A 23,813-nucleotide genomic window follows, 5' to 3' on the forward strand; every position below is an offset into this window, starting at 1 on the left:
GTATATAATGAATTTCTGTTATTATTTTCAGCATTAAATTTCTCAATTTAATGGTAAACACGCCATAAATAATTTCATCTAACCTCGTTAATTTTTGTGTAAACAAGAACAAAACCAGCCGGAAACAAAGACGCGACCATAAACAATATTTTAACATTTTGACAACGACAGCTGTTTGAAAATAGTGACAAAAACTGGACGTAAAATTGAAATTCATTTCACATTTTATTAAAACTAAGTGCATGATAATGAACGTTGTATATTTATAAAAGTGTTGAATTTGTTGGTATCTAAATAATGAGTGTGTGTTTAAAAAGAAATTCATTTGTAGTTTGACAATCAACATGTATACTTTGAAGGGTATATTTCCCGAGCCGAGTAAGTCCGTTACATTTTGTTTTTTTGTTGTTTATGTTAAAAAATAACATAGTCTAGTATATTAGTATTAGTATTTACTGTTTAAAATTTAAAAGAATACTGTATACACGGTCATTGTCCCACTAATACTAAATTTGATTCAATCAAATTATAATTTCACTTTTTCATATGACTTATCGCGGCGATGCTCATATTTATCGTGAGAATATTTTATGTTATTTTATTGTACTAAATGAGCATTAATTATCCGTGTGAGGATACCCATTTAAGGGTTTGGTGTAAGCCAACTTAATAAAAACTGACATTGGTAATTTGAAGTAGTATTAGAGAAGCTAGTAAGGATACATCTAGTGTGAATAGATAAAAAAAAAAGAATAACTTCACTGAATAAGAGTCTTTAATGACTAATTTTAACATGCTTACAGAGAAAGATCAAAAAAAGAACTTCATCAAAGAAAATATGAAGCAGCTGAAATACATTCAGAAACAATCACCAAAGGAGACTTCTAAGAGTCTTCGAACTCAAGATATGACCAACTCTGCTACCGGTAGCACAATTGGTCAAGTAAAATCCTCACCATCAAACAAAAGTGCCAAAATCAGCTTAAACATTGGTAAACCTGGTGCTGCAAACAGGAAAAAACTTTCAGACAATGTACGGATAAAAAAAGGAGACATGGCAGAATTCCTTAAACGCAAAGAACTTAGACAAATGAAACCTGTAGATTTACAAAATGATGACGAGAACTCCTCAGAATCATCTGGACATCTCCGAGATGTTGCTTGCCAAACTATCGAGTCTAATCTTTCACAAAAACTGACAGAAAGCACAAAATTAACTGTTCTCTACCCTAAGAAGGAAGACGATGGTAAAGTGAAAGCATGTGGCGATACTGGTCTTCATCGAAGTCCTCCGCCATCACAGACTCCACGTAAAGGTGGAGATGAAAATATAGAAATAGATAGGAACAGAAGTCGTCTTAATGCTATATTGGAAAGGAAGGACAGTAAAGATCCTTACTTGCCTTCAGGTAAATTAGAAATATGAAATATAGTTAAGGGCACCTTTAATTTGTTTCAATTATGAAACTCCAAAAAATTATACAATATTGTATGAATAAACTTTAATGACGGATAGCTTTAGTTTCTGACTTTGACTTCTGACTATATTCTGTGTGGTTCAAACGTAGTCCACAGTTAATTGGAGTTGTTAATTCTGGTAGAAATTACATGTAATTTAAAAAACTAATCCTTTTATTTCACATGAATATGTGTGAATTTATCTACAGGCTACCAAAAAGGAGTTTTACCAAAATATCTCCGAGAACGAAAGGAGCAGACACAAAAAGATTCTGAAGTAGTCAGTGATAGTGACAATATTCAGTGTCCCCCTGGGCATGTCACCTTACCTGATAACGAGAGAAAGGAAACACTTCGGATGCTACGAAATAGTAAGTTACAATTACTTTGGTTTTAATCGTGAAAAACCAAATAAGTGTCAAATGAAGGTTGAAATAGTATGAATAAAAAAAAAAGCTGTGAAAAAAATTCTAACTAATTTTGTTTGTAAACAAAGATTCCCACATTGAATTTTATTAAAAATAATTACAAAGCTTTTCAATGAATAAATAAATTATTTCTTATTGATAATTGCATTAGCATAGTACTGAAAGACTGAATATAGTGAACCTTACCCCTATACTTAAAAATAATCTCTGCAACACTAATTACTGGAATTTATCTTACTGAATTATATTCTAGGTTTTGCGGAACTTGTCAATGATTTAAACAAATTGCCGGTCAAGACTGACACTCTCAAGATGCGCAACAAAAAGATGGAATTAGAGAAACAACTGGCAAAATTAGAAGAGGGTATAAAAGTTTTTTCACGACCAAAAGTTTTTGTCAAAATTGGTGAATAATACGACAGGGTTGTTGTTGATCTCCTAAGAAGCGTTTGGAATTAAATAAAATCTTAGTTTGTGAACACAAACAATATTTTGAATAACTAATATAAAAAATTATATCACGAAGATTCAAACCAATTCTTTTAGTGTTCATTATTCTGATTAAATGTCACTATAATTTCAAAATGTCTCAAAATTTGTTGAAATTTAATGTTTTCAAATAAAGTCATTTTCACATGGGTATTTTAGAATAAATTAACTGTTTTTTCGAACAAGTTATCCGTCCATAAATTGTATGTAAAAAATTATTTAATTGATCTCAATCTGTAAGTTAATTTCCTTTATAATGTTAGTCTCACAATAATTGTTAGTTACTTGTTGTATTTTTGAAAATATATATGAAACCTCTTTGTATTTGATTTTTTTTGTATAAAAATACCTTATAAGAATTTTTCTAATTATGAAATGAAAATACCATTTTAACATAACAAATAACATTTATAATTAAACAATTTGGTATGAATAACAAACAACTATTTAAATTATGACACAATAGATTATGAGCACAAAAAAGTAGTTTTACAAAGTCACAAAAATAATTGTTTTTTTATTTCAATTTCCTTTCTAAACAAAGTAGTACCTACTTTAGTTGCAAATTTGCTGGAATATGTCCGATTAAACAATGGCTAGAACTATCAAGTGGTGTTGAATTAACATGAAAAATGTTTATTGTATATTCTGTCTACTAAAGAATAATAATAATTAAGTTATGTCAACTTAATGTTAATATAATAATTTTGTGCTAAATTCTATTCAATTGCAATAAGATAACTGTTATCACTATAATCTTCTAACATGTTGAAACAAGTGGCTGTTGAATATTATTGGTCCTTTCCTGTAGCAGGGTTCATCATCATTATACCACTGATACATGGAGAAATCTGGGAAAAAGAATTTGATCTCCTTTTCTGCTGATTGAGGGGAATCTGAAAGGGAAAAGAATGAAAAATTCCACACCATCCCCATATTTTACTATCAGTAACCAGATATTTGGCTATTTGAAATTAAAAAATACAAACAAGTTGAAAATGAAAAATTGGTTTTTCATAAATTTTATAATTTTAATAATATACTAAGAGAGCAAAATCATTGAGGAATTGTAAGGCTGCATGTCAAAAGCTGTTATTACCAGTTTAAAGGGAGTACATTGTACCCTGTATATACATTTATCATATACCCAGTATATATAGGATTCTTATCAATATATTTATTTATACCTGAACCATGTGCAACATTCCTTGTATCTGAAATACCAAACAGCCCCCTGAGACAGTACGGGTCTTGGAACTGTGCTTTGTATACACTTGTGGGACCTAGCATTTTTCTCCACATCTGTATTGCTCTCATGTGTCCAAGGATATGCAAATCTATGCAGCCACTGTAATAATTGCTTTATTTGTGTTCAACAGTCACTATCTACGCAATCAAAAGTTTTTTATTTTTTATTTCTTAGTTGGATGGTCGAGCTCCCACCTGGTGTTAAGTGGTTACTGGAGCCTATAGACATCTACAACGTAAATGCGCCACCCACCTTGAGATATAAGTTCTAAAGTCTCAAGTATAGTTACAACAGTTGCCCACCCTTCGCATTACTGCTTCATGGCAGAAATAGGCAGGGCGGTGGTACCTACCCGTGCTGACTCACAAGAGGTCCTACCACCAGTAACATAATATAGTAATATTCTCGAAAGATTAAATGTAACATAAGTAACTTGGTTGAACCCTGTGCTTCCTTCATCATCAGCCAAAAAATGCACATAGAGCTCCTGCAAAGTGACTCTTCCTTACTTCAACTATGAACAATGAATCTAATAGAGATCTACTAGAACCTAAATATTCCCAGGAAATTTAAAATTACACGTACTATAATTCATGATAGGTTATTACGTATTATTTAATTACCTGGCCATAAATGTGACTAGACGGTTGTAAAAGAACTTCCCTACATGCTCTCTATAAAACTTTGCTGCAGTGTCTTCATCCAACAATATTCTTTTAGTTTTTATAACAACGAATTTGCTCTTTACAGCTTGTCGGATGTATGATAATGCTATAGGATTCTTAACGGCGTGGGGTTTTACTATCGCTAACGTTAGCTGAAGCTTTTGCATTGTGAAAAACAACTTATTTTATTCATATTATGTATTGAATTAAATATTTTTTTAAATGTTTAAACACACAGCACGGAAGGTGACGGAAGTAGTGGCAGTTCCGTTTTTCTAATTGGAATTTGGAAAAGCGAAAGTATCAAACCATAAAGCCTTTTATTGACTATAATTAAGGCCGAACAAAATCAAAATTAAATCCATGAAATAATTATTTCACAATAAGTACATAATCAATTAATAGTAGTATCCTTTTTAAAGTGTTCCAATAGAAGATGAAACGTAGTCGAAAGTGTTAGAACGTATTGTAGTTTGACAAAAGTTCGTTGTTTTATTCGTTTCAAGTATGCGTATGCTGTAGTCGTCGTGGCCTAACGGATAAGACGTCCGGTGCATTCGTGTTGAGCGATGCACCGGTGTTAGAATCCTGCAGGCGGGTACCAATTTTTCAAATAAAATACGTACTCAACAAATATTCACGATTGACTTCCACGGTGAAGGAATAACATCGTGTAATAAAAATGAAAGCCACAAAATTATAATTTGCGTAATTACTGGTGGTAGGACCTCTTGTGAGTCCGCGCGGGTGGGTACCATCACCCTGCCTATTTCTGCCGTGAAGCAGTAATGCGTTTCGGTTTGAAGGGTGGGGCAACCGTTGTAACTATACTTGAGACCAGGGTTGTTACGGATGCAATAATTTAGACATCCGCGGATGCAGATGCGGATGCGGATTATTAGAAGTTCACATCCGCGGTTGCGGATTGGATGCGGATGCAGATGTAATACAGAGGCGGATGCGGATTTTGCGATTTTAAAAAAAAAATCCTTTTAAAATCCCAAAATCCATGAATAAATAACTGAAAATCAATTTAATTTTAACTTTTTATTTATTTAATCATATTTTTTGAACAAAATTATACAAGTTTTTGGTTTTACTTATGACAACAGAATTTTGAGCTTCGAGTTTAATAATATAAATATTTGTTTAATAATTAACCTTAAAGATTGTTGAATTATATCTAATAAATAGCAATATTGCAGCCTTCTCAGTTTTCAACCTGTTTCTTAGTGGATTATATATTAACCCAGCTCCACTAAATAGTTGTTCATCCAGGGAGTATTTATTTCCGGTGATTTTTCAAAGAAGTAGTAGTGCGTCCCTTCCACGAGTAACTTTTATTGCATATCTTACACTCCGACTTCTCCGGATCATTTTTGTCTATTGTATATTGTTATATAAGACTTATAGTCCAGATACTTCTTTTTATTGGTGGCGACATTTCACTTAATATTTATATCAAATATTCATTAAACACGCAAAAAACTATGAAATACACAGTAAACACTGACTGTAACTATAATTTATTGACAATGAGAAAAAACACAACAAACAAAACCTGTAGGATCTTGTTACCAATGTGCGCCTTCCTATTCGTCAGTTACCGAATGAAGTTAGCAATTACCAAACAAACGTGAAGCACGTCCCACTCTGGCTCCGCCCACTTTCATTACATGTAGTTACTTGTTGAAATGAATCTGCATCCGTAAAACTCCGCATTGATTGATGCGGATGTGAATGCGGATGCAGATGTCTGAAATAATGCGGATAGTCCGCATTTGCAGATGCGGATGCGAATATTCGTAACAACCCTGCTTGAGACCTTAGAACTTCTATCTCAAGGTGGGTGGCGCATTTACGTTGTGGATGTCTATGGGCTCCAGTAATCACTTAACACCAGGTGGGCTGTGAGCTCGTCCAACCGTCTAAGCAACAACAAAAAAAAAAAATGCGTTCTCGTCTCTTTTAACAGTTCATTACACAAACAAAGCGATCGGGGCTACACGTGAAAAAATTGTATCATAAACAAATGATTTATAGCCGTCGTGACCTAAAGGATATGACGTTTGGTGCATTCGTATGTAGCGATGTAACGATGTTCGAATTCCGCAGGCAAGTGCCAATTTTTCTAATGAAATACGTACATATCATCTGAACTGACTTCCACGGTAAAGGAATAACATCATGTAGTAAAAACCAAGCCCGCAAAATTATAATTTGCATAATTACTGATCACGTCACGGGGCCTCCCCCGGGCCAACCCCCTCACCTGAAGGGGTTGAGGCTGCGCCGCACGTTACCTACCATCACTCTAGCGCGCTGGCACCAGGAGGACGGGACAACACGTCGGCAACTACGGCCTGCAATGCGGTCCGCATTGTCGTCGTCACTATCGTCGCCGAACATACTGTGGAAGAGCAACGCGGTCGGAGGTGTATCGCGTTCTGACCTATTAGGTTGGTTTTGGCCAAGCAGGGTATCCCAGAACACCAGCGGCATCGCCCGGGCGGCCAAGCAGGGCCGCCGTACCGCGGAGACCATCATCATTGGTCATCGACTATCGTCTCGACGACCCGTCGGTCAGGGGTCCTCGGAGGGGCGCCGCGTGTCTGGTTATAGTGTTGACCGCGGGAATCCCCCCTACATTATCCGGATTCTGAGCCCGGACGGAGATCGGACGTCGAGTGTAAATGTGCAAGGGAGTCGTTTACTGCGGTAGGGCCCTAAAACTCCTTGGGCCCGCGGTCTGCTCCCAAAACCTGCAGATCGTAAAGTTCCACATACCTCACGCCCTCTTAGGCGCGGGGACCTCTTAGAAGGATCGGCCCCGGGCCCGAAAAAAAAACCATTGTACTTTAAAAACTGGGACATTAGAATTCAAATCTCAAGGTGCATGGCGGCATTTACATTGTAGATGACTATGGGCTCTAGTAAACACTTTAAGTTCTTCATTTTGAATGACTCATTATCTCATCTTCTCATCTAAATAGGTATACAAAAAAAAACGTTTTAGAAGGCAACTTTGTCTTTTGTTACAAAGAATTTGGCGATATTGGCTATTTTCCTTTTGCCTATACAATTGACAAATGAAACAAGCTAAACAGCATAGATTAAACACTTATTTTAACTAAACAGTCCCTAAACCATTTTTAAGGTTAGTCTTTCTGTTTGTAGTTATAAAAACAAATACGTAAATAAACATCTTAAAAAATGCCAGATATAGAAACTAAAAGAAAAGCAGAGGATGTGTCCCTTGTACCCTCCAAGCGAGTACGGCATGAGATCTCAGTAGTCGGCACCAGAGAAAAGGCAGTTGTTACTTCATCTGTGAGTATTGTTTTCAATAAAGTTTACTTATTTTCTCAATAGTGCGCTAAGAACTCTAACGCCACGATGAAAGCATCAAGAGATCACAATTATAATTATTAGAAATGGAACCCAACATCCAATATAAACTTTTAGAAAAACACAATCTGTACTTAAGTAATCATGATTGATATTTATTAAAATTTATAAGGTAATACGAATTTTAGTCGGCTTGTACTTTAAGTTTTATTTTTCACTATTTGTAGTGATCAACAAGATTCCAAGATTCCTGTGTTGTGTTTTTAAGGATATTCTTGTCGTTCTAGGTTCCAAGAACATCAAACTTGTATGCGCCAATTATGTTATTGGAAGGTCACCAAGGAGAAATCTTTACAGCCAAATTTCATCCTGAAGGCAAACATTTGGCTTCTGCAGGCTTTGACAGACAAATATGTAAGTAACACAATCATGACAAAGCTATTGAATTGGCAAGGTGTTTCTAAAATTCACACTCAAACATACTACCACCATAATGTAAATGAAGAATTACACATTTGATAACACAAATTATAAGATTACAGTAGGTTTTAAATTTAATTGAAAAAAGTGTGAACAAGGTAAAATCTGACCTGGTGTATAAGTGATTACTGGAGGCCATAGGTATTACAACATCCAGTCCAAATCCATTTCAGTTAATAAGTGAATTAATATGCTTTATTAAGAATGACTGCCAGTACCAATTTCCCAGGTATGGGCCACACTGTACTGGGGTTTTAGTGACACGAGCCCTGTAATGTAGGGAACAATATGATACAATACTCAAAATGATAGATATAAACTGTTTAGCTTAAACAACGATTAATTAAAAAAATACAAAATATTTTTTTTTTTTATTGCTTAGATGTGTGGACGAGCTCACAGCCCACCTGATGTTAAGTGGTTACTGGAGCCCATAGACATCTACAACGTAAATGCGCCACACACCCCGAGATATAGTTCTAAGGTCTCAGTATAGTCACAACGGCTGCCCCACCCTTCAAACCGAAACGCATTACTGCTTCACGGCAGAAATAGGCGGTGGTAGCTACCCGTGCGGACTGAGAAGAGGTCAATCGTGAACATTTGTTGAGTACGTATTTCATTGGAAAAATTGGTACCCGAAAGAGAGATTCGAACACCAGTGCATCGCTCGATATGAATGCACCGGACGTCTTATCCTTTAGGCCACGACGACTTATAATGTTTTTACCATTGAAAATTTTCACCAATGTCAGGGTCATGTTGAAAACTTTTAAGCTGTACAAGTTCAAATTAGTAATATTTAAGATTTTTAATCTTTCTTATTTTCTTTTTACAGTAATATGGAATGTGTATGGTCAATGCGAGAATGTGATGGTGATGAAAGGTCACACGGGAGCAATAATGCAACTTTGCTTCTCACCTGATGGTTCACATTTGTACACTGGAGCTACGGACAATACTGTAGCAGTATGGGACGTACCCACTGGGACTAGAATCAAGAAGTTAAAGGGTCACGCTAACTTTGTGAACTCTGTTTCAGGTATGTTTCATAGTTTGAGTTTTGACACACAATGGTTTTCATGCTAGTGCTTTTTAGTAGTACAAATTTAATTAAACATTACTTTGCACTCTCAGAGGCTTAAAGTGATCGGATCCAAATAAAGTGGGATTGACCTAAAATTTAAACTATAATCCGTAACCATGGTTTGAAACCAGATAACATCAGTGTAAGATCTCAATGCCTGTGGATACAATAGAACTGTAAATTTATTCATAGCTTCCATTAAAAAATTGGTTTAGACAACGCAACAATCTATTCTAACTTTCTCGTGTTATCTCTATATCCAGGAGCAAGAAGAGGTCCAGAACTCTTAGTTTCAGCTTCAGATGATAACACTATAAAATTATGGGATGCAAGAAAAAGGAATCCAGTTGCATCGTTTGATAGTTCATACCCAGTCACAAGTGTACTTTTCAATGATACAGCTGAGAAAATTTTATCCAGTGGTGTGGACAATGTCATCAAAATGTGGGATATAAGGAATAATCAGATTTCCTTGAAAATAAAAGGACATACAGACACTGTTACAGGTTGGTAATTCTTTATTGATTCTGATTAATTAGATTTTTATTAGGTGATAATACTGCAACCAGTCAGGCAGTGTGCAGTCAGGCGGGAGCTCCGACTCCTGGACGTCCATAAGTCGAGTGGGCCAGACGGCATCCCCGCAGTGGTTTTGAAAACGTGCGCCCCTGAGCTGACACCTGCGCTAACGCGTTTGTATCGCCTCTCTTATTGCACTAACAGGGTTCCGTCTTCATGGAAGACCGCCCACGTCCACCCTATCCCCAAGAAGGGTGACCGGTCGGACCCATCGAGCTACAGGCCTATCGCGATAACTTCCTTGCTTTCCAAGGTGATGGAGCGAATAATAAATACACAACTCCTGAAGTATCTTGAGGATCGCCAGCTGATCAGTGACCGACAGTACGGTTTCCGTCACGGTCGCTCAGCTGGTGATCTTCTTGTATACCTTACTCACAGGTGGGCTGAAGCCTTGGAGAGCAAGGGCGAGGCTCTTGCTGTGAGCCTTGATATCGCGAAGGCCTTCGACAGGGTCTGGCATAGGGCACTTCTGTCGAAGCTACCATCTTACGGAATCCCCGAGGGTCTCTGCAAGTGGATCGCTAGCTTTTTGGATGGGCGGAGCATCACGGTCGTTGTAGACGGTGACTGTTCTGATACCATGACCATTAACGCTGGCGTTCCACAGGGTTCGGTGCTCTCCCCCACGCTTTTCATCCTGTATATCAATGACATGCTGTCTATTGATGGCATGCATTGCTATGCGGATGACAGCACGGGGGATGCGCGATATATCGGCCATCAGAGTCTTTCTCGGAGCGCGGTGCAAGAGAGACGATCAAAACTTGTGTCTGAAGTGGAGAACTCTCTGGGGCGAGTCTCCGAATGGGGTGAATTGAACTTGGTTCAATTCAACCCGATAAAGACACAAGTTTGCGCGTTCACTGCGAAGAAGGACCCCTTTGTCATGGCGCCGCAATTCCAAGGAGTATCCCTGCAACCTTCCGAGAGTATCGGGATACTTGGGGTCGACATTTCGAGCGATGTCCAGTTTCGGAGTCATTTGGAAGGCAAAGCCAAGTTGGCGTCCAAAATGCTGGGAGTCCTCAACAGAGCGAAGCGGTACTTCACGCCTGGACAAAGACTTTTGCTTTATAAAGCACAAGTCCGGCCTCGCATGGAGTACTGCTCCCATCTCTGGGCCGGGGCTCCCAAATACCAGCTTCTTCCATTTGACTCCATACAGAGGAGGGCCGTTCGGATTGTCGATAATCCCATTCTCTCGGATCGTTTGGAGCCTCTGGGTCTGCGGAGGGACTTCGGTTCCCTCTGTATTTTATACCGTATGTTCCATGGGGAGTGCTCTGAGGAATTGTTCGAGATGATACCAGCATCTCGTTTTTACCATCGCACCGCCCGCCACCGGAGTAGAGTTCATCCATACTACCTGGAGCCGCTGCGGTCATCCACAGTGCGTTTCCAGAGATCTTTTTTGCCACGTACCATCCGGCTATGGAATGAGCTCCCCTCCACGGTGTTTCCCGAGCGCTATGACATGTCCTTCTTCAAACGAGGCTTGTGGAGAGTATTAAGCGGTAGGCAGCGGCTTGGCTCTGCCCCTTGCATTGCTGAAGTCCATGGGCGACGGTAACCACTCACCATCAGGTGGGCCGTATGCCCGTCTGCCTACAAAGGCAATAAAAAAAAAAAAAAAAAAAAAAAAAACCAGAAATTAAATTAAAACATTGATACTGTTATCTGGAGTGGAGTGAGGGAAATATGATAACAGTAATGACTTCAGTCTATTAGTTAACTACTAAAATACTGATTACCATACAATGTATTTAACAAATATTGATCTTAGGAGGAAATGAGAATGGATTGATTGGTATGCAGTACAGTAGTAGGAGTTGCATACATATTTCTCTTTATAATCCATGTTGTTACTTGTTGACCGGTATATTGTAAACTTCTTCACCCATTCTGCCTTCGGTAGCCCAAAGCGGTATTAGGTAATTTTAGAGAAATGTAACAGCTATTATTAGAATCTCTCTAGCCTTATAAGTAGCAATAATTCATGACTAAGACTACTTGTTTAGTTTACTTATAGATCGTGAAGTCATCTACCCAGGTGCAGCAATAAATATGTGAATAGAAATCAAATGAGTTTGATACATTTAATGACTGGCAATGTCTAACTTGTGTTGCAATACTCGTTTCCAGGATTATCATTGTCATGGGATGGTGCATATCTCCTGTCCAATTCAATGGATAATACACTCCGTATTTGGGACGTTAGACCGTTTGCACCAACAGAACGCTGTGTCAAATTAATGTCTGGCCACCAACACAACTTTGAGAAAAATCTGCTCAGGTGTGCATGGTCTCAGGATGGCTCCAAGGTTAGTAGTTCACTCTTCTTGAAAAAAAGTACTCTAACATTTATATTTTCCTAATAGCCATTGTCTTAGTAAACTCCCCAATGTTGAAACTACTGCCGGGCGAAGTCAGACTTCTTTTGTAATATTTCTAGTTGCACCTTCCGTGCAGTACTGAAGGTAATTGCATCAAATGAACCTAGCTATTGTCAAATATTCTTAAAATATACAATGAGCTGTAGAACTCCGTGGGTACCTTATGTTGTATAATTTATTTATTCCCTATATGCCCCATACCAGGTGACAGTAATGTTGTATACCTTGCACAAAATATATGTCTCATCTAAATCATACAGTATTCATACAATAATTAGGTAGGTAGAGGCTTGGCTCTGCTCCTGGCATTGCTGAAGTCCATGGGCGACGGTAACCACTCACCATCAGGTGGGCCGTATGCTCGTCTGCCTACAAGGGAAATGTATTTTTTTTATAATAATAATAACTCGGAAATGTCTCGACCATAATATATGTAATAAACAGTATGCTTAGTGCGAGTATTTTATGTTGAAACCTCCACTACCTGACGTTGGCAAAATTGCACTTTAATCTAAGTAACAAAAGCCAGAAAGAAAGGAAAAAAAAAAACCTTCTCGACAGCGCCCCTGGCGGCAAACGTAGGCAAATGTTCCAACTCCATATAAATTTGACGCTATCGAGAACATTAAAAAACTCGCACTAAGCACACAGAATGTACACTCCTGCAAAAAAAATATCTTTGTGCCTATTTTATTAAAAGAACCCAAAATTTAACAAATAATAAATAATCAGATTTAACAAATAATAAATAAATAACATAACAGTTTTTTATTGTATTTAATGCTGGTGATATTAATAAGAAATTGCCTACAAGATATGTACTTCATTTTTAGGTGTCAGCAGGTTCTTCAGATCGTTTCCTATACGTTTGGGACACAACATCTAGAAGAGTTCTATACAAATTGCCTGGACACATAGGATCCGTCAATGATGTGGACTTTCATCCAAACGAACCCATAGTGTTATCAGTGTCCAGCGATAAACAGATTTATTTGGGTGAAATTGAAAATTGAGGACTGATTTTACTTTTAAATTTTAAGCTACACAATTTCCTGTCTTGAATTTGAGGAACTTAAGCAAGTACAGAAAATAATAATGAATGCAATTTGGTCCTGATTATTGGAAATCTACAAGGTGTAGAGACAAACAAAACAATATTAATTTACTAAAAGAGCATCAAATATCAATGACAATGTGTTCGTATTACTGTTAGCAGGTTATTTTAGTTTGCAAGGTGGATATCAGTCTTACTATACAATTGCGAGAACCAGCTCATGTCTCAAGCAGAATAAAACATAAAAAACTCATTAAATGCATTAAAATAATGATGTTTATGAAACTTAAACTGAATGTAATAAAAAACACTTAAGTAAAAAATATAATTTAGCATAACATTTAACATTAGAAATAATTTACCTTTACACTAGAATATAAAATAAAAGTGGGTTTAATGTATTTAAAAGATTTTCTAAAATTACATTATCAGTGCATATATCTTTGTGGTTGATTGTTCGATTAAATGCAAAATCTACTCAATTTTACATTGGTAATTAAATTTGGTAGCAATGACAGGAACCAGAGATGCAATACATCATTATTATTCCACATTTAACTGTAATACTGAAGCGATATAAATATGTAAAATGTAATATAGGAATACATTTAATTTATAAGCAAAATGTGTCTTTTATTGTGCAGTGTTGAGATCTGTGAATAGTATACAAATACGAGATACATTGGATTGTATGCATTCTGTTGAAGTTTTAAAGTATGTTTTATAGTAGGCTATAACTGTCCTGTTCAAATGTAAATGCTTGATTTTGTATTTAATCAATGTCTTAAATGGTAATAAATATGCCATTGACTGTCAATGTAAGGAACTGAACTATCAGGCCATTCTTATTAACACTTTTTTTTATTTATACCTTAGATTTGTAATCAAACTCATGGCCTAGTGTTAAATTGTTATCAGAACATAGATAACGCAATGTTAATGTGATAATCCAGTTTGAGACATGAGGCCTAAGTCTCAACTGTAGCATAACCAGTGTCTTATCCTTCACACTGGAGAACATTACTACTTCACTGCCTAAATAGGTAGGGTGGGACCTGCCCGTGCAAGGTCACAAGACTTCCTAACTCCAGTCTGTTGGAATTTTGGAAATACTCATTAATGTCAACTCATAATGTCGTTTTTACACATTTCAATTGTTACATAGCTCTTGAGGTGGTGCTATTTCAGGTACAAAACCTAACTGAAACTTGTCACTTTTAAATGCTTCCAAATCGTCTGGTGTGAGCTCTTCCATTTTACTGTAAACACCACTCTGTTCTACTGAAGGCACATTTTGTCCAAAAATTGATTGTTGTGTATTTGACTTTTGGAAGGTATTAGTATCCATATTTTGCTGCGAGATATTCAATTGAAATGGTGAACCTTGAGTGTCATTCTGTTTAAACAAATTCTGATTTGCACTAGCAAAGATGTTGGAAGGATTTTGTAAGTTTTGATTGGTATTACTGAACACATTGGTTTGATTTTGTGCAAATACATTCTGATTGGCCTGAGCAAATATTGATTTTGTTCCGGCATCCGTTATTCCTAACTGTGTACTGTTTTGTGCAAAGATATTATTTGTAGCTCCATTATCAAACATGTTTTGAGGGTTGTTTTGTGAGAAAATTGAAGGTGTTGGATTGTTCTGAGTGAAAACAGAACTTTGGACTGCACTCCTGAATACTGAAGTGGCCGCACCACTGCCGGATTGTGTCGCTGTGAAAGGAGACAGCACAGTCTGCCCTTCTTTATATTGCATTATCGATCGTAGAACTTTGATCAAATGTGGTGTTGGTTGTAGCAATTGTTCATATTTCTGTCTTGTTTCTCTAGTTAAGTTGTTAATGTAGGCAATCTGAAAATACAAAGATAATGATGACTACTCATATGCTCTAGTCCAGACCGTTGATAGTGGTAAAACCTCTTGCGAGTCCGTATGGGTAGGTACCACCACCCCGCCTATTTCTGCAGTGAAGCAGTAATGTGTTTCAGTTTGAAGGGCCAGGCAGCTGTTGTGACTATACTTGAGGCCTTAGAGTTTATATCTCAAGGTGGGTGGCGCATTTACGTTGTAAATGTCTATGGGATCCAGTAACCACTTAACACCAGGCGGGCTGTGAGCTCGTCCACCCATCTAAGCAATAAAAAAAAATAGTATTGTGCGCATGTGTTGTATAGGGAAAGGAATACAAGGTTATTTGTGCCAGTACTGTCAGACACATTTTTATATTTTGCTATGCAGTATTCTTTTACAAAAATGTATGAAGTAGTAAATATTGTAGTTTTTCAATGAAATGACACTTCAGTTTTGATAATTAGTGATAAAAGTTTACTTAACAATATCACCCGTTCAGTGGAAGATCTTCCCTTTGTATACCTACAAAAGCCATTTCCTTCATATACCTACAAAAGCCATTTACTTTTTTCTTAATAAGTCTGTTGAAAATATACTTACAGCTTGTTCTAAAGTATTATTTCTTTTCGATTCATATATAAAAAGCCTCATTTCCTCTGGTGATAGATCATGAATTCCCGGAATTATCGGCTTCTCCTTGTAGGGTGCATAACACGAGAGTATCCATTGACTTCCGTGTAGTACTGATTTAACATCTGTCTGTACTTGATTCACAAGTTGTTCATCAGTGTGCTCCGTGTTAGTCACCACCGGCTGTGGAGTTGTTGCTGAAAATGTACTTTTATTTATAATAATTTTGGCTTGACATAACTGACTGAATAAGTGGTCATAGTCCAATATCAATAATGAACTGAAATTAAGTCCTGATCAGAGTCTTCATATTACTTATTATGAGTCGTCTATTATCAAAGGTGGCAATCTGTGCATTTGGACAAAAAAATGTTATTGATATGTCAATACAAATTTGTTTGAATATAATCGTCTCCTTCAAAGAATTCGGTTCAAAACCTGCATTAAATAAAGGTTAATACTTAACCTGTTATTTATCTAAGATGTCGTTCAGAAGAGTTTTGTGACTACCAATGGAATACAAAGTCAATAATTCGTTTTTCTGATTTACCAATAATTGTCCAAAAGTCACATTGCCGGCTTTGATAATAGTCGACTCTTATATTCCAAGCAGTACCTACTCTATAAAATACTTTATAATTTAGACTTTTTTTTTATTTATTTTTAAATAAAGCTTGTAATCAAGTAATCAGGTTTGCAATAGCAGTGTGTCCAATATTGTTCCCAACTTCCCAGGGTTTGTTTTAATGCAATCAGCCTTAAATATCTGTGATTAGCTTCTAGTTAATAACTTACCATGATATGTGTATTTGGAACCGTAAACATGTTCAAATCTACAATTTTGGCCGTATCGGCAGTAGCCTTGCTGGAAGAACTTGCAAACAATCATAATTGGATAGTTTTATTCAATTATAATATGTAATTAGGTAGGTACATGGTAGGTAGGTAGGTATGTAGGTAAATGTAAACAGTTTCTATTTTTATAAAAAAAATTAAGGTATTTTATGCCCTGGTAACTAAGTATTTTAGGTCAAGTTTTATTTTAACATATATTCTTATATTTATTAAAAATACTAAAATGGGGTGAAATTAAATGAAGTTGATTAATTAGAGACATTAATCAACTGAGATGAAATTAAATGAAATGAGATGATATGATATGGGATGAAATATAATCTCAGTAAAATGGTGGTCATTTATTGAGACTTTTTCACTGGAATTCTGGAGGATCCTGAGAAGTTACGTCCAGCGGCTTTGTTTCATTTTCCCACATTAGATACTAAACAGTTAATAAACCACCGTTAGTACACATTTAAACATAAAGAAACACTAAATAGACAAATTAAATAAAAAACACATAACTTCGCTCCTCGCGTTTCCGCCAAAGTCATAAAGTTTCAAATTTAAATCAGTCATTGTCACTATTAGACGGGCAATGCGAGTGTAATCCATACAGCGAAATCTTTTGTAATAAAAACCTTGACCGGATAAATCAATACTGTAGGTGTTGGACAAGATGTAATAATATAACCTGTTATTAGACAAAAGTCAAATATAATATATTAGATCAGAAATTAGTTTTACTCCTCCAAAAATATGCACACTAATAGAATTTATTTTTCAATATTATGCTTTAAAGATTCAATTCAATTCATACGCGATGCCAATTAAAAAATGTATAAATAAATTCTGAAAAAAAAAACCGATAAAAATATAAAGACAATCGAAAAAGTAATAAATTAGAAATACATGAATTTGGGACATGATGCGTCAATTTGTAAAAATAAATTTGTTTAATATTTTATAAACAGTAATCGAATAAATTAAAAACTTTAACGAACATTTAAGAGCAAACGATTTTCGGGTGCCAGGTTCATAGATTAATTTCTATTTATATCAAGATACTCAAAGAATAAAGTTCATTTGGTGAAGCTACAATTTTATCTTATCTCAAAAAAATAACATATTTCCCCGTATTAAGTAGTATGGACTACATTTCCTTTGCCTGCTTGATGGACGAAGTCTGCGAAAAGGAGATCAAATCAAAGTATGTGTAAACCTACCAAAAGGTATGTGGCTCAGTGAATTTAGCCCCATTTTTTTTCCGGATTTTTTTATTTTTAATTATTTGTTCGTCGTTTGTTCGTTAATGTTCGAGTGTAAAAATTGTTGTATAAAAATAAAATCACAAGAACATAACATTTTTTTACTCGTTAAAAATCACAATTACATGACTCATTGTGGTTCTAAAACATAAAAAAACTCTATGAGGCTGTAATTGAGCGCTAGGTGACACATACTCAGGTTTCACTTTGAGGTCATTGAATTTTTTCCAACTACCTGATATTTTCCTACAGTACGCAAAATAATGACCGACATCATAAGCTGCCACTCCAGACAATCTGAAAATTTACATAGAATAATAATTTTTAGTTCTTTTTTTTTTTTTTTTTTTTTTTTTTCCTACCTAAGCTGATAGCCCTAGCGGCTATGTCAGCGTAACCCTAACTTTAGTAGGTGAGCTCACGGGGCTCAAGCCTGACGATGTTGCTAACACGAACCCTAGCAAGAGTCGTGCTTCGCAGAATCTACCACCGGATCGGAAACGCGACCCACTGAGAAGATCCGGCGAGAAACTCAGTGGGCTGTGTCTGAGAGTTAATTTACTCGTCGAGCCCTTCGTCGCAAGCGACGGGTTCGACGAGAACGGTGACCGGTGCTTGAAGTACCTAAAAGCACCGTTAGTGGATCGGGAGGATCCGAGATAACGTGTTTTGGGCGACGTCGACTGCTTTCCATTCTGTCCGCAGGATCGGGAATGTAGTTACCGGCGGCCACGATGAGAGGGTTCTCGTGTCGTGCCGCTTTATCGAAGTGGCGCATGGACGCCGACTGAAGATACTTACTGATGGACTCTAAGTCCAGGTCGTCATGGAGGTCGACGTTCCTGACGAACCACGGGGCTCCGACGGCTATCCTGCAAAAACGGGATTGAATAATTTGAAATGTTTTTAGGTGTATGCGGGCCGCGTGAGCGAACACTACACTTGCATAGGTCATGACGGGGCGTATGCAAGTTTTGTAGAGTGTCACCTTATTTCTAAGGGACATTTTACTTCGCCTACATATCATCGGGTAGAGACGTCCTAGAATGAAGGCGGCACGGTCGCGTACCGTCTTAATGTGGGGGCGGAATGTCATCCTACTGTCGAGGGTGACGCCTAAGTACTTGACCTTCGGGGCCCACGGTATGGGCTGGTCGAACATCGTGATTGGGCGAACGGCGGGGGCGGGGGTGTTGACGCGCCTAGTCGGGAGAGGGATGCTCAGCGTGGTGTTCGGAGGGCGACCCCTTTTGAAGAGCACCGCTGTGCTTTTCGTGGGGTTGATGTCGATGCGCCACTTCCGGAACCACTGTCCCATGGTGGTAGCTGCGGTCTGAAGTCGTCGATGAAGCAACGCCTTCTTCCTACACGAGTAGTAGATGGCGGTGTCATCGGCGAAGAGCGCCAGATGGGTCTCCGGAGACCGGGGTATATCATTGATATACAAACTGAATAGTAACGGGGAGAGGGCGGAGCCTTGCGGGACTCCGGCTGTGACGTGACGGGGCCGGGAACGCGTTCCCTCGACTCGATATCGGAACGAACGGTTCGACAAGTAGTCTCGTATGATGAGCACGAGTCTGTCTGGCACTCTCATGTTATACAGTTTGTATATCAAACCGTTGTGCCAGACTTTGTCGAACGCCTTCGCTATATCGAAGAAGAGGGCTCCTGTCGGAATGGGTTTCCGCCTGTTCAGCCCTAGTAAGATGTGCTCCGTGAGGCGGTGCACTTGATGGACGCACGAGTGTCTGGCGCGGAATCCAAACTGCTCGTCTATAAGAATTTTATTCGCGGATACGAAATCCCAGAGGCGTTTACGAAGGAGCCGTTCGTATAATTTGCCTATCGCCGGGAGGAGACTGATGGGGCGGTAACTCGCGGTTTCGTTATTCGGTTTGCCCGGCTTGTGTATGCCGATAACGTCGGCTTCTTTCCACGCCGCGGGAAAGATGCAGTTCGTCATAGCAGCATTTAATATCGTGGCCAACATCGTTATCAGTTGGGCTGGTAACAGTTTTAGCGCGCGGTTGCGGATGCCGTCGGAGCCGGGAGCTTTCCGTGGTTGTAGGCTATCGATCGCCTCCTTGACCTCGGAAGTGGTAATGGGGGGTAACGCGTCCGAGGGCGGCAGGGAAGCTCTGCGCTCGACCTCCCTGTCGACGAACTCGGTGTGTTCGGGGTCCGCGTGTTGAGTGCTGGTGGTGCACTGTTCTTGCAGTGCATCGGCCAGCAACTCTGCCTTGTCATCGTCATCGTAAGCCGGTGATTGGCCTGAGGGGCGTACGAGAGGCGGCATAGTGGCTATAGTTTCGGACTTGAGGGTCCTAGCTAGTCGCCAGTATGCTTGGTGGGTGGGCGCGAGTTCTTCTAAATAACTATCCCAGTTTTCGTTTCGGGCGTCGCTTAAGCGGGATTTGACCTCCCGCTGTAAGCGACGCATCCGAGTCCGGTTTGAATCCGTGGGATATCGATCGTAGGCCCGGATTGCCGCGTTCCTAACTCTTACGAGGTCCCTAAGATCGGGGGAAAGTCTGATGCGGTGGAAGCAATCCTCCACATCGACTTGCTTAGAAGATCTTATGATCGCCGTCGAGACGTGATCAGTGAAGATGTTTATGGATTCGACGGTATCCTCGGGGGATGGAGTTGAATCCGGGCCGCAAGGGAGGATTGGTGGAGCGGTGTCAGCTAAGCACGTGCCCAGCTTCTTCCAATCCACCATGGTCCTCGTATCTGGTTCGCGGTTGAGTGGGCGACCGAGCTGCATGACGACAGGTCGGTGGTCTGAGTCGAGTTCTGACATTGCCTCGATGGAGCGTAAGCGCAGCGTTACGTTCCTCAGCAGTGCCAGATCTATTGTGCTCGGACGACGCGCGGCGTTGTACGGATAGCACGTGGGGGTCGGGGGGTTGAATATTTCGAATGTGAGGTCGTCTATGAACGCGTCGAGACGCCTACCGTTCACATTCGTGCGATGGCAGTTCCACCTAGTGTGGTGGCAATTTAAATCGCCTGCCAGGATGACCGCGTCCCCCATACCGAGCAGTGTCTCGAGGTCACTGCTCAGGAGGGGTTTGTCAGGGGGGAGATAAACGGATGCGATGACGATCGGCTGGTGTCCCGTCAGCGCGATGCGGCACACTGACGCCTCGATATGTAAGAGCGAGGGAGTATCGAGAGGGACGCAGTGCAGGGCCCTCCTATAGTAAATGACAGTCCCGCCCTTACGGGTGGAGAGTCTGTCATTCCTAACCATGACGTAATTCGCGACTTTGGGGTCGCGACGCGAGGGCTTTAGGAAGGTCTCCTGCACCAGAAGGATGTCGATGAGATTGTCGCGAAGAAACTCATAAACTTGATCGCGCTGACGCGCGAGTCCGTTAGCATTATAAAATGCTAACTTTAAGGAACGCGGTTTTACCCTACCGTTGTTGGCCATTGATTACCGGTAATCAAGCCAGCGTACGCTGGACGGACTCGATGACGTCCATATGGTCGAACGTCGCGTATAGGCGGTCATCGGCCGTGACTGCCCTGCGCATGGCGTCGGCGAACGAGCGCATGCGATCTATATTTATCGCGGCGATATAATCACGCACGATTGAAAAGTCGTTTACGGCAGGCCGCGCGGGGCCGGGGCGAGGCGCGGGACCGGGCGCGAGGGCGGGGCGCGGCGCGAGCAGGGGCTGGGGTGCCGGTGGTTTCCCTGCCAATGTGAGCGGCAGCGGTTTTGCCCACGCGGTGACGGTGGGCACCGGTGCCGGCACGAAGGCAGGTTTCGGCGCGCGGGGCGCCGAAGTCTTTGGGCCGACGGTTTTTGATGGCGCGTTGGCCAGACGCTTCCGCGGGGCCTTGGGGCATCCGCGGTAGTTGGCTGTGTGGCCCTGCTTCTGGCAGAGCACACAGCTCGGCGGTTCGGTCGCGGTCTCTTTGACCCGCGAACAGTCGGCTGTCGCGTGGTCACCGAGGCTTTTAGTTCTAAATACATACACGTAAAAATAATATAGAATAAGGTTAACTAACCGATAACATAAGTCAATATCAATGCATCCTTATTGTGAGCTTTCAAAGTAATTTTAGCTGGACGTTCGCTTAATGTACAGGTACGTCCAGATGATTCCTTGCTTCCTCCACGAATATCTAATTCAATAAAAATGCACTCTTTAGGAGTGTAATGACGCGTTTGTTTGTCGGATTTACACAGTGAACACGAAACATTAAAAAATGTTGCATGAAAGTCTAGAGCTTTTTCCAATTAAGAAAATCCTTTTTTAATTAGTTTATTTAGTTGTTTTTATGATCGAACAATCACCAATAGTCGTCGAACAAACGATAATTGATCAAAATTAATTAATATGAGCGATAAAAATAAAGATATCTAGTAAAAGGGGCCAACTTAACGGTGATAATTTGTTTAATTAATTATAAATAAATTGAAGACGAATAAACAATTTCTACATTCGAACATTAACGAACAAACGACGAACAAATAATAAAAAAAAAACTAAAATCAAAAAGGGGGCTAAATTTACTGTGCCAAGGTATATTATGTACGGTAGGGTAATATATTATGTGTATAATCTATGGGGTAGGTACCATAGATTATACACATAATCAGGGGGGTGCAACTCCCATACAAAGGAAAATAACATACAACTAGCGTCATCTTACTCCTGTGGCGACGTCATTTTTGTAACTTTTAGGCATTAATGATCTAATAAACTCACTAGATGGCAGATATGAGTTCTGACTCAATAAAAAATGTAGCGTACTTTGAAGCAGTGCTTCCACTTTTAGGGAATTCTCCCTTTTTTAGGGAAAAATAGCTGATATTTTGGATGATAAAGACAATTTAAAAAATACCAGGATTTAGGATATTTCGGGGTAAAAAGCAAAGCCTATACTAGTAACTGTTGTGAATTTTAAAATAAACGATAATTAAAGTAAAACAATGAACATTTTATTTTATGGAGAGAGAATGACATTAAGTCGAGTTGACAAGTAAAAGAATAAAACAGAGTTGTGTATAAAAACTATAAAGGTTTGATTCAACAGTAACCCTCTAGTAAAGTAAATCATAGATTAAGCCACTGCTTTTTCTTAGGGATTCCCCAGAATCCCAATAAGTATAATCCGCCAAATTTTTATTTACCTATTTTCGTTGATGTCACCAGAACTTACTTGTATTGTAATATACAGGTACTTCATGTACCATGAAAGATTATCATGGTAATTTCATTTACGAAAACCTTGTAATTGTCATTTCACTTTTGCTAGCAGTTCCTTCTTCAAAGACTGAGGTGGAAAGATTATTCAGTGTTCTCAAATTTAAAAACTGACAAAAGAAACAGGCTTTCTAATGAAACCCTGAACGGCTTGCTTCATAGAAAGTTCCCAACTTTGCCAGCAAACAATTGCTCAATTTTAGAACCGAACAGTGTTAGGTTGTGCAGCAAAAGAATATAAAAGCAATGCGTCGACTTCCTTGAAAATTCTAATCCTATAGATCTATGATCTTCTGGGGGCGTTTATATTATATATACCTACATTAAATAATATGCTGTGGTTTATTTTCTGTATTTTATTTACGCTTTCTATATGAGTCGTCTATTATCAAAGGTGGCAATCTGTGCATTTGGACAAAAAATTTTTATTGATATGTCAATACAGATTTATTTGAATATAATCGTCTCCTTCAAAGAATACGGTTCAAAACCTGCATTAAATAAAGGTTAATAGTTAACCTGTTATTTATCTAAGATGTCGTTCCGAAGAGTTTTGTGACTGCCAATGGAATATAAAGTCAATAATTCGTTTTTCTGATTTACCAATCATTGTCCAAAAGTCAGATTGCCGGCTTTGATAATAGTCGACTCATATAAAGGATTTATGAAAGTTGTCTAGGAAATTTTAGGGTAAATTCAAAAGAAACTAGGGTAAAATGTGTTAAAAAAAACGTAAGTGGAAACACTGCTTTGAAGTTT

General features: G+C 38.8%; 4 protein-coding genes across 5 annotated transcripts; 2 read left to right on the forward strand and 2 right to left on the reverse strand.

Annotated features, from left to right (window-relative positions):
- Positions 1-40: 40 nt before the first annotated feature.
- Positions 41-2,699, forward strand: LOC114252544 (uncharacterized). The gene is made up of 4 exons (XM_028187066.2): positions 41-378; positions 804-1,409; positions 1,668-1,829; positions 2,140-2,699. The coding sequence occupies exons 1-4, from the start codon at positions 345-347 to the stop codon at positions 2,298-2,300; spliced, it is 963 nt and encodes a 320-aa protein (XP_028042867.1). The 5' UTR covers positions 41-344; the 3' UTR covers positions 2,301-2,699.
- A 63-nt stretch (positions 2,700-2,762) lies between these two features.
- LOC114244217 (nucleoside diphosphate kinase 6, mitochondrial) lies at positions 2,763-4,547 on the reverse strand. The gene is made up of 3 exons (XM_028176001.2): positions 4,248-4,547; positions 3,563-3,723; positions 2,763-3,271 (listed from the first exon to the last, which is right to left on the reverse strand). Exons 1-3 carry the CDS (start codon positions 4,454-4,456, stop codon positions 3,126-3,128), a joined length of 516 nt encoding a protein of 171 aa, XP_028031802.1. The 5' UTR covers positions 4,457-4,547; the 3' UTR covers positions 2,763-3,125.
- Positions 4,548-7,279: 2,732 nt separating this feature from the next.
- LOC114244043 (U5 small nuclear ribonucleoprotein 40 kDa protein) lies at positions 7,280-13,858 on the forward strand. Of its 2 annotated transcripts, XM_089739063.1 has the most exons (7): positions 7,373-7,388; positions 7,420-7,619; positions 7,925-8,051; positions 8,956-9,159; positions 9,468-9,710; positions 11,929-12,107; positions 13,013-13,858. In XM_089739063.1, the coding sequence occupies exons 2-7, from the start codon at positions 7,503-7,505 to the stop codon at positions 13,190-13,192; spliced, it is 1,050 nt and encodes a 349-aa protein (XP_089595189.1). In that variant the 5' UTR covers positions 7,373-7,388; positions 7,420-7,502; the 3' UTR covers positions 13,193-13,858. The 2 variants fall into 2 exon arrangements, with proteins under 2 accessions (XP_028031584.1, XP_089595189.1); XM_028175783.2 differs by having other exon boundaries at positions 7,280-7,619.
- LOC114244132 (uncharacterized) lies at positions 13,492-16,692 on the reverse strand. The gene is made up of 3 exons (XM_028175887.2): positions 16,517-16,692; positions 15,692-15,918; positions 13,492-15,091 (listed from the first exon to the last, which is right to left on the reverse strand). Exons 1-3 carry the CDS (start codon positions 16,608-16,610, stop codon positions 14,384-14,386), a joined length of 1,029 nt encoding a protein of 342 aa, XP_028031688.2. The 5' UTR covers positions 16,611-16,692; the 3' UTR covers positions 13,492-14,383.
- Positions 16,693-23,813: the final 7,121 nt, after the last annotated feature.

This window comes from Bombyx mandarina, chromosome 03 (genome assembly GCF_030267445.1).
Source record: "Bombyx mandarina strain Sakado chromosome 03, ASM3026744v2".
Classification (NCBI taxonomy): Eukaryota; Metazoa; Arthropoda; class Insecta; order Lepidoptera; family Bombycidae; genus Bombyx; species Bombyx mandarina.